General features: G+C 38.3%; 1 protein-coding gene across 1 annotated transcript; it reads right to left on the bottom strand.

The window, feature by feature from the left end:
* Positions 1 to 3,885: 3,885 nt before the first annotated feature.
* LOC119553693 (CTD nuclear envelope phosphatase 1 homolog) lies at positions 3,886 to 4,961 on the bottom strand. Its single transcript, XM_037864248.1, has 2 exons — positions 4,801 to 4,961; positions 3,886 to 4,742 (listed from the first exon to the last, which is right to left on the bottom strand). Exons 1-2 carry the CDS (start codon positions 4,830 to 4,832, stop codon positions 3,992 to 3,994), a joined length of 783 nt encoding a protein of 260 aa, XP_037720176.1. The 5' UTR covers positions 4,833 to 4,961; the 3' UTR covers positions 3,886 to 3,991.
* Between the last annotated feature and the right edge of the window lie 5,801 nt (positions 4,962 to 10,762).

The raw sequence follows: 10,762 nt of genomic DNA, 5'->3' as shown, positions 1-10,762 counted from the left end.
TCTCATATTGTTGTTGTTTGGGGAATTAAAGCTTGACTGGCATTCGCTGCCAACGCCTCTGCTTTCTATTTATTGTCTTCTTAGTCTTCTCTTTTTTTGGATTCTTTTGTTTTGCGCTTTTGCCGAGCGAAAAAAGAATGTATTAAATATTTGCACAGCAGCAGCAAAAGCCACAGAGCAATTTCTGATAAACCACTGAGTGTGTGTGTATTTCGGCTTCTCTCTTTTTTTCGCATTATCTGTGCCGCTCTCAAATTGTTTTGGCAAACAAAGTCAATCAGAAGTTTGTTGTCGAACTAGCGCCTTTCGATGGGGAGTAACAATACGATTCTCACTGAGCTAGCACCCCTCTTTCTGCCCGTTCTCATATGCAGATTAGATAAGATGGGATCCAAATTATATACCAATTTCTTAAATTTTGATTTTCAAACAAATTTGGTTTTAATACTCCTCCATAACTCGTAAATCACTTCTTTGTGTGATCAAAAAAATACAATTGTTTTTAAATTAATTGAATGTTTGGCAGATTTATTAAAGCAATTTTAAATTCCTAATAAGATTCTTAAGTAATTCAAAACATAATCAAGATTGCATTCTTGTTGTAAGCTTGTTGTAATTACATTCAAATATACCCTTAATTTCGCGCTGTGTATTATATCTCTGCCTTTCTTATCGTTGTGTTTGGTCATTGAAAGTGCAAGGCGTCGACGTCGCTGCACGCATTTTATTTCCCAACCTCTAGAACGCACATTTATTATGCATTTAACGTTCCCCGCTGACGACTGCAACTATCGCCCCTGCGACCGCCCCCCGTTTGTCCACCCCTTTTCGCCATTTAAGATTCGCTTTCGCTTCCCCTTTTATTTCAGCGCACTCTGTAAAATTTCCATATTGTTTGTCAACCGATGATTGCATCCAGGCTCGGTTTCGGTTTCGGTCCCTGAATCGGTCTCTAAATCGGAATCGGAGTTGGAGTTGGAGGCGATCAACAGCTCCGTATGCAGTCTGCATGCAAATGCTGCAGCTCGGATCGGGGCACACTGTAAAAAGTGGGGGTTTCTTGAAGATCAATGTAAAAGATAGGGTACCAAGAAAATGAATCATATAAATATTTGAATCTAGAATTAGGCATTTTGCAGGTTACAATAAGAAATATATTTTGGAAAAAAGAAATATTATTACGTATACGCACAGAGAACCATCTACTTTTGTCCCTTAAGGATTTTTCGTTTTACAGAAGGAGATTAAAAAAAAATCATTTACAACTTAACAACCAAAACATTTATACAAAACTCACAGGATTTTAAGATAATATGTTAGGGAATGTATTATAGGATTATATTATTTTAAAGACTTTTTATTTACAGTGCATGTCCCGTGCAGGAAAAGGGACAGAGACGGGGGCCGGACAGAGCAGGGCCCACAGATATCGTCAGGCAGTTCAATCACATTGCACAAAAGTTCGAGGTCAGTTATAAAAATAAAATTATATTCCCTCGCTTCGCGCGCTCCCTCACTCACTCTGCTTTTTCTGTGAGCTCTTGGATGGGATTGGAATTGGATTGGGTTTTGTTTTACATTAATTTCTGTTTGAATGCGACAAAATGGGTTTCTTTGTCTTTGGCTGACTGGGCAGGATCGGGATAATGGGATAATGGGGTTGCTGTACGCAGCTCCTGCTCCTGATCCTGTTTCCCGAACCGTCATGGGATAGGCACAAAGGGTATTGTTCGGGGACATTGCGGGTCACTCGAGTGGAAGTAGGCCACTGGAGTTCTGTGTAACTTGAGCACCGTCCGATCGGGATAGTCGATGCAATTGTGTAATGCGAGCCAGCCGCAGGGCAATGACTCCCGGCCCAAGGATAATGGGGGAACTTGGTCGCGAAACAGGAGCTGGGCGGAAAATAATCCCCTGCAACGGCACATAATATTAATAAATGCTTTGCATTACAATAAAATAATATTTTGAAAATATATATGTATATCTTAAGAAAGTTTAAAAAAATATATTACCCTGTGTCATTAGTACAACTTTGTGACTTATCTGAGCTCACGAAAAATTGTACTTTTGAACTTCAACCTTAACCACATGTGCCAACAACATCCTTTAAATAAAAGCTCCATGCGGGGTTAATATTCTTAAAGTTAGCTTTTAAAATATAAAATGTATTTATATGAAATAAAATAAGTGTTAAGATTTGGGTTTGAAAAAAAGAGAACTTTCCATTTTTCAATTTTGAAAAGTCAACTTACATAATGTCCTCATATTGTTTCTGGTTCACTTCTGATCTACAATTTTCTCCGAATAATAACAAGTTGCATTCATCCAAATGAATAATAAATACTGCCTCGGGAACTCACAACCATTCATATGCAGGGACCTTGCTCTTTTCTAAGCTAGTGTTTTGCCCAAAAACCCAGACAGTCGCTGACCGGTGGAATGCTGTTGAACTTAATTTCGGCTGGCCGTACCGCAATGAAATGAAATTTCGACCATTTCCAGAGAATTCATGCCACAGATTTCGGCGCGGCGCGACCATGGCCGATCCTCAAAAGAGACCAAAACCGAAAAACCAGAGCCAAACTAGTTGGACGGGCTCCCCTCCGCGCACCCGGGTGTCCCGATACCAATACCAATCCCAAGGATCCCAGACGCAGGTTCATTAACTTGTTTGCCCCGCCGCGTTGTGGCTGCCTTATTTTTTGGGGCCGTCGTCGTCGTCGTCTCGCTTTCCAAGCATTCAGCATTCAGCATCAGCATCCGCGACGAGACAATAATGATCTTCGCTGGAAACGCGAGCCCCTTCACCAGCCAAATCTCCCCCCCGAAAAGATTCTCCTCGCCGGTGGTGATGGTGACTTAATTGCCGCACCCAAATGGCTGAGCTGGACTAGGGATTAGCACGAAAAGTATTCGATTCTCAGGACCCGCATTCGTGGTTCTCTAGGGTGTATTGTTTTCAAGAAAAGTCAGGGTAAAGCCTTATCTCATGTGTGCAAGAATTAACAAACTTTAAGCAGAAGAGTTCAACTTTATCGTAATAATATCTACCAACATGTATGTATATCATTATCATAAGAATTTATTAAAAACAAAGTTCTAAAACTGACTCAAAAGGAATTTTTTTCCAGTTTGCAATCCATGAAGAGCAGTTTAAAGGATATGTAAAATTCGTAGCACTTAATTACAATATTTTTTCTCAGCCCTTTTTGCTTTCTTTCGACAACAAACCAGTTTTAAACTTTACTCCAATCGAAATGCAGATGGTAGAACGGGCCAAGCCCTATGATCCTTGTGACATTTGCTCATTTTTCACTGTCGCAACTCGGTTGCCGATAAAGTGGAGCATATTGTACTAGCCTCTGATTAATATGAGTTGTGGCCTGATATCGCTGCAGCCTTGGCCGAAGTCGTTTACTTAGTGAATCACTTGGCCTTCCACTTATGGGATATGACTAAGCACGCCCTTGTGTGACTAAACCGGAGATGGTTAAAGATGTTACGGCTGAGGAGTATATATATAGACCAAGCAGGATAATCACAAAAGAAAAGGAGTCCAAAGTCCTAAGTACAAACTTAAATTAAAAAAATTGAATTATTTTCTCACAAGTGTGCAAATTGTGGAACTATGAATCACATTTGGGTTTATCAAATGCTTTTAAAGCAAAATTATTAAGTTCTTGTGGAAAACCCATTTTTCACAATATTTTTGATTGGGTATTTAAGTTTGTTATTGTCAGGGCTGCAAAAAAAAAATGCCTTTACTAGCCTCACAATTCCAATTACCCTCAAATAATTTAGTAAAATTCACTTTAAAAATCAAACATTCCAATGATGACTTTCAATAATTTAAAATCAAAATGTCTCGAGCACACAATGACCTTTGATGAATGTCCAAATTGATAAGGCGCTGATTCAATGCTTTAAAATTTAACAAAACACAAATACAAATAAACCAAAAATATAACTTGAATAAATTTTGGGGATCTCACTGAGTGGCACTTTCTAGAAATGTGGTGAGACCCTCGAATCGGGTGCATCTTTGTAGGACCGATCGTACATCCTTGGTAAAGCGCAGGGCATCCAGAAAAGGTAGTAAATCGATCAGGGCCTCATCGCGACTGCCAATTTGATAGGACTTGATGTGAATGGAGTTTCCAGCATTGAAACTGCATTCGGTGCTTGAGTTATCCAAGAGCAGGACATTCGAAAGATCTGGGGAGGCCAGCGTTACGTACTTGGCCCTAAGACCAAAAACATCGATGCAGTCGTGGCGGTACAGGCGCTTCGTCAGGATGCCACGTCCCCTGTCCAAGAAATCCAGAATCGGTGAGGCATAGGCCTCGACTCCAGCAGTAAAAACGGTCAGATCGTACCACTTGGACACGCGGTCCAGAAAGTGATCCAAATAGGGTCGCTTGTAGACAAAGACGGTGGCCCCGTATTCCGGCAAGTAGAACTTAAAGTCGTGTGGAATAGTTGGCCGGTTCTTTGGGTCCTTGCCATGTTTCCTCATCCACGATGTCATCAGGGTCTCATCCATGTCCAGAACTAGGGTCTTCTTGGCCACCAGATTAAGTCGCCTCTTGGAAACGGGTGACAATTGATCATCAGTTGGATAAATAATGGGCGTGTAATCCGCATAGATCTTGTAAATCTTCGCCAGATAGAGACGCACTTGAGGAACCACCACGCAGATCATGCTCATCACCAGACCCATGGTGGCCACGCCAAAGAAGCTACATGGATGCGGTGGATAATGATGATTGGGTGGAGTGGGGATCGTCAATTACTTACTAAACCAAAAGGGATTCACTTTTAAGCGGCATTGTCAGGAGATTTAAACAATTTTAAAGTTAAGAAACCAAACCAAATTAATAATACAAAGTAATAATAATAAAAACGCAAAATGTGTAGTAAAACTGACATGGAATTTTCAATAAAATGAAAAGGGAGAAACAAAAAAAACGACAATAATCGTAGGGAGCTTGATTGTAGAATGACTCAAACTGAATATAAGTCGATTGCTACCTGAATGATTAAACACTGAAATAATATAAGAATTACAATTGTGAAACATATAAGATTCAAAAGAAAGTCCAATAAATATATTTTAGAAATACAAATCAATATTATAAAATTGTTCTTTCAGCAATATTTCTATGGTTTATTAAGATAAGGAAGATAATTTCATAATGTGGTTCCATAATAGATAAACATCCAAAGGTATTGCCAAATCTTATAAGGTAATAAAAGCTATGATAATGATAAGCCCACTGATAAAGAATGTATCATTTCATATTTGAGATTTAAAAAACAACTATTTTCGATTCAGCCAAAGATTACTGATGTTGAAACAGGTTAAGAAATTAGAATATCATGGTAGTTTAAGAATAATTCTATTAAGTTCACATAGTGTTTTAAATAATGAAATGATCCTTCAATAATTTTATAGACCTCGAAAATTGCGTATACGACATGACGGGCAGCCCCCACCAACTGGATTGAAAAGTGCCATTAATCAATTTCGATGCGCTGTATATAATTTTCCTCCTGCATGGATGTTATTAATCAAGTTATGGCCGATACTATATAATTTTCTGGCGGTGTGGATATTCGAAGAACTTGCCTGGCTTGCAATTCCACTTACAGTGGGTGTTAAACGATCGGGAGTGCGTACGTGTGGGGGTGTTTTGTTTTGTTTTTTTTTTTCATGGGGGAGTAGCGATATAAACAGCCATGAAATGCACTGCCAGCGATGACGCACAAAGGGGAGGTTGGATCGGGATCGGAATGGAAGTGGGAATCGGGGTATATGTGCATGCTATATGGAGAGCAGCAGCGGCACTGACGGAAGTTCGCCGGCGATGTCACTCGTGTAAAATATTGCACTGGCCTTGGGAGCAGCACGCACAATGTGACTGCGCCGTCAAGACGATTAACAGCAGAGCAACAAAAAGCAGCAAGTTCAGCAAAAGCTGGCAAAAAAATAATAATAAAAACTGCAGCAACTGCAACTGTGGCCATGAAGCCGGCGGCGTCATCCAGAAGGAGGACCATATTGTGCGCATCTGGAGGTCGCCTGCACGCGATTGGGATGGAATGCTTCGGGGGAAAATTAATAAAATATAAGAAAAATATTTTCTGTAGCCTAGCACATTTATCTGACGGCTTAAAATATCATAGGGATAATTGTATTTAATATTAAAAACATTTGATACATTTTTAAAATTAGTTTTTAAAATTGACTAGTGATGTCTATTTTCCTAAAGCCTTAAAAATAAAATAAAAGTAAATTTGTTGAGAATTGGAATCTTTTAAAAATTTGTAGAAAAGTATGCTTTAAAAATTTTATTTTTTCCAAGCGAACATATAAGGTAATAAAATATAGTATTGCATACTTTTTGAAACTTTTATAGAAATTATACATAATCATAATAATAATAATAATAGTTTTCAATGTCATATAATGTTTATATTTCATATGTATTTGGTATACCAATTAATGTACAATCTTAGCAATATTAATAAATATAACAGCTGTTTAGCTGTAGGTAATAATAAGATATATTATATAACATAATGATAATTTTTAAAATTGTATACATATTAAGAGAAGAAAGAATAAGTTCCCCTACGAAAATCTTCACAGACAAGGTCCACCCCAATGGATCATCCCACTCATTAGGTTTTTTCCTCCGGTCAGGACCCGAGTTCCCGAGGCTTGCGTTTTTTGCGGTTGACTGTGGCGTCTGCTGGGTGTCAACATTTAACCGCATGTTGTGCTGCTGCCACAACTGCAGTTCCCCAATTCTCGCAAAAGATGCGGACAAACAAAAGGGTGAAATTAAGTTCTGAGTCGGCTGTGGAGAGGAGGGATGGGGAGTGTTTAGCACCCGCATTCAGGCACATGTTCAGTATGTCTTGTCGTGCGACATTCGTACAGTCGCCGAGTCAATCAGACCGGAAAATATGCAGAAATTCCAATGCCGTTTGTCATTTCGAAAGGCAATCTTGGCTACTTTGTTGCAATTTCTATTTCCCGATTTTAGTAAATTGAACTGGCAAAACAGTTGGTACAGAGAAAAAAGTAGAATTATTTTCTTATAACTTGGAATTATTTATAAACCTGAAGTCTTGCAAAGGGAACGTTTAAATGGGGATGCGTAAGTTTGAGTTATTTGTGATTTATAGTGTAAAAGGCTTACTGAGAATTATGACTTTAAACGTCAAAAATAACGCTCTAATGATCTCGAAAAATAACAAAAACCCAGTAGGCCTTTAAAATAAAAATCCCAAATAACTCTTATTAACGATTAATGATTTTTGTGTTACATGGTTAGACAAAAATTTGGTGCATCCAATATAAAATATAGGATGCACGACTCATAAATCCTTAAGTTTATATGATCCCATACATATAAAGGTGTCTGAAAGTATGCAGTAAGATATAGAACGTCTTATATTGGATTTAAAATATATTAAAGCATACTTTTAGACACATTTTAAAACGATTTAAAAAATCTAGTGATTTCTTCGTCACTCTTGATATTATAATACATTTGAAGATAGTAAAATACTTTTAAAAATTAAACAAAGCTTAAATATAAATAATGTTCCCAAAGTCTTAGGAAGAGTTTTCATTCTAAAATTGCTCAAGATTCGTTGCCCCCTCCAAAACACATTGTTTTTAAAGCTTTCCTTGTACTTTCTTTCCCCAGAACTTTGTACCCCCTTTGGGAATTTATTTCGCAAATTAAAGCTGGCATTTTTATGGGCGAAATTAGCGCTAAAGGGGCCATTTTCGCCGCGGTGTACGGTTATCACACCGCTTATCTCACCTGGCGACTGCAAAACCCGAACCTGTAAACGCGATTTTGTCGGCCAGCTTTTTGGATACCACATTTGACGTGTGTTAAATTAGCATTAAACAATAATTTCGTGCCTGTTTTTTTCGGCTAAGCTGCTGCTGTTTTTGTTGCTGCTGATGTGGTGAATGCAAAATAAATTGCGCATAAAGTTTAATCACTTTGACTTTGTACAACACATAACACATACTCATACAATGCCGAAAAATAGAAACGCATAACAAAAGATTCTTCGCACACACACAGAGATAAAAAGAATACAATATCGGCAGCAGCAGTGTAAACAAAAACAACAACCACAAGCCCAGTGGACAGTGCAAAATAAGTAAGAAAAAATAATAATAATAAAAATAAAAAAATACACAAGGCGAAGGCGACGATGGCAGCAGGCAGAGCGAGCGAGATGGCCAGAGAGTCAACAACCTCCAGTGCATTACTCACTTTTAAAGACCGTGTGTGTCCTTCAACAAAAACTTTATCTCTGTCTCTCGCTCACTCTGCGTATCTCCCTCCACTCTATCTTCTCTCCCTCTCTCTCTATCTCTCTCTGCTTGCTTCGTTTTTTACATTTTATAATTAAACAATTTTGCAGTCGTACCGCCCCCGCCCCCCGCAGCCCCATACTCCCCTTCGTCATCTTTTTCTGGACAAACAGAAACCCGAAAAAGTTAAGCTTGCTGCACAAAAAGAAAAAAGATCGTACACCCATCAATAGAAATATGACCAATATTTAATATTTTGACGGTTCTTAAAAAAATCCTTAGTTTCGTAAAATAGGTATCTCCTTTGCATAACCTTAAAATTAATTCGAATATTGATTATTGTCCTTTCTGCATTAGTTTAGTGATAAAGCTTTAAAAATTAAACGATAATATATCAATATTATAAAATATTTTATACTAAAATATAAACGATATAATAATACTATAGTATTATTATAGTAATATAGTATTATTTATACTATAGTATAAAAAAAGACAAACATTCAAGTATAGTAGGAACGTTATATTTAAAGAGAACATGAACTCCATTTCATAATAAAGAAAGGATTACCTTTTTATAATAAATCAGTTTTAGATATGCATAAACATATCACCCTTAAACATACCACTTTTCTCCGAGTGCCCTTGTTTTTGATCTTCTTATTCTTGTTCTTGTTCCCGAAGCTTTGCACAAGTGTGCAGAAGACAGTCTTCTATCTCCACTTTATCGATGGGGCTTCGGAAACTTTGTCGATTCCGCTGCTGCGCATTTCGGCGAGATGCGAGATGAATAAACTGTTGTACGCTTGCGTGACCTGTTCGCCATCTCAGTTGCTCCTCCTTCGCCCTCCTTGCCCACCAACCCCCCCCCCCCCCCCCCCACGCAAAGGAAAGAGACAGAGGTAGTGCCACATCCGCCCTGCATGAGTGTGCGCTTGTTGTTGTGTGGTTAATGTCATTGACTGCAATTTGTTAGCAAAATATTTCAACTGATAAATAAAATCTACACGAAGCCAATGAACCCGACTCTCTACAATCACCACCCGATATTGCAATTTGCGCCCCATTTGGAGAGCAACTTAGTAGGCGTGTGCAACAGAGATAGCAGTCGGAAGTCGCACTCACACTCTCAGAAGGTCAGAGGCGGGATTTGAAGGGGTTGTCAGAACGCGAATTCTTTAGCATCACTTAGATGTTAAGTCTATGTATTTAAGAAATTACAGGGTCAATAAAATCTCACCTTTCACCAAGATGAGATCTAAATAGAGTTGGCTTAGCTTGAGTCAGAGGCGGAATTGAAGGGGTTGTCAGAACGCGAATTCTTTAGCATCATTAACATGTTAAGTATCTTTAAGAAATTACAGGACCTCTTATAGTCAATTAAATCGCACTTTTCACCAAGATGAGATCTAACTAGAGTTGGTTTAAATAATATTATACGATCCCCTGCTCCAAAAGTATTTCTTATCCACCCCTGAACATGAGCACAGGTTGGCAATGCCATAAACAAAGAATTCCTTTTGTTTGTTGATTCGATTTTCGTTCGGCGTTTTTTTTATTTTTTGCAAATTGTATTTTTATTTTTAAATAAACAAGCCGAGTTCATTGCATTCTCCAGAATAAGAATATAGCAAATACGACACGAAAAGCACTCGACAACCAACAAAAGGCGAAAAAAACAGGAACGTCGACTGATATACATGGCGTATAATTAACGGCTGCGCGTGTATGGGGAGTTCAAGTTAATTTATCAATTCTTTCATTTTCGGGACTTGACAATACTTGCATTTAAGTAGGGTGAGTGGTGGCGAAGTCATAATATCGATGGTATATATAGAATCAATCAACTGATTAATTGCAGCTGTACAATCTTGCTATTTGTGGCTTAAGTTACATGCCTTTATGTCTGGTGACATAATTAACTCGTTAAGTTATGGTACGTAATATAGGTTTTTCCAGGTTTACCAATGATACAAAGTGGGATATTCTTAAGAAAAATGATTTACCATAATTTCACAGTTTAAAATGAATTCTTCCATAATGAATTACTAAATCATGATTGGAATTCTTCCATTATTGAAAAAACCCATCCCCTCAAGTGTGAACAGCTATGTTTTCCGCTCATCTGGTGCATTTATCAGATGGTGCCATATTCCCTCGGAGAGCATTGAATGTCAGCGGTGATCGGTGGTCGGATTACACTAAAGTCGGTCAATAACTTCGGACCCCTGCACAAAACGTTTAAGTGACCACAAGTGATCAAGACGTTCCTGTTGTTGTTTACTCCCCTGCGAACTGAACTCGAGTTTTGGATGCCACGTTATTTTAGTTGACCGGTTTAATGACTCGAACTTAATTTGCGCCCGCGGAGAGAGGAAAGTAGCCAGCAAGAAATGCAATCCGAAAAAT

This window comes from Drosophila subpulchrella, chromosome 3L (assembly GCF_014743375.2).
Source record: "Drosophila subpulchrella strain 33 F10 #4 breed RU33 chromosome 3L, RU_Dsub_v1.1 Primary Assembly, whole genome shotgun sequence".
Taxonomy (NCBI): Eukaryota; Metazoa; Arthropoda; class Insecta; order Diptera; family Drosophilidae; genus Drosophila; species Drosophila subpulchrella.
The sequence above is the reverse complement of the archived record's forward strand: the minus strand, read 5'-3'. Positions and strand labels throughout refer to the sequence as shown.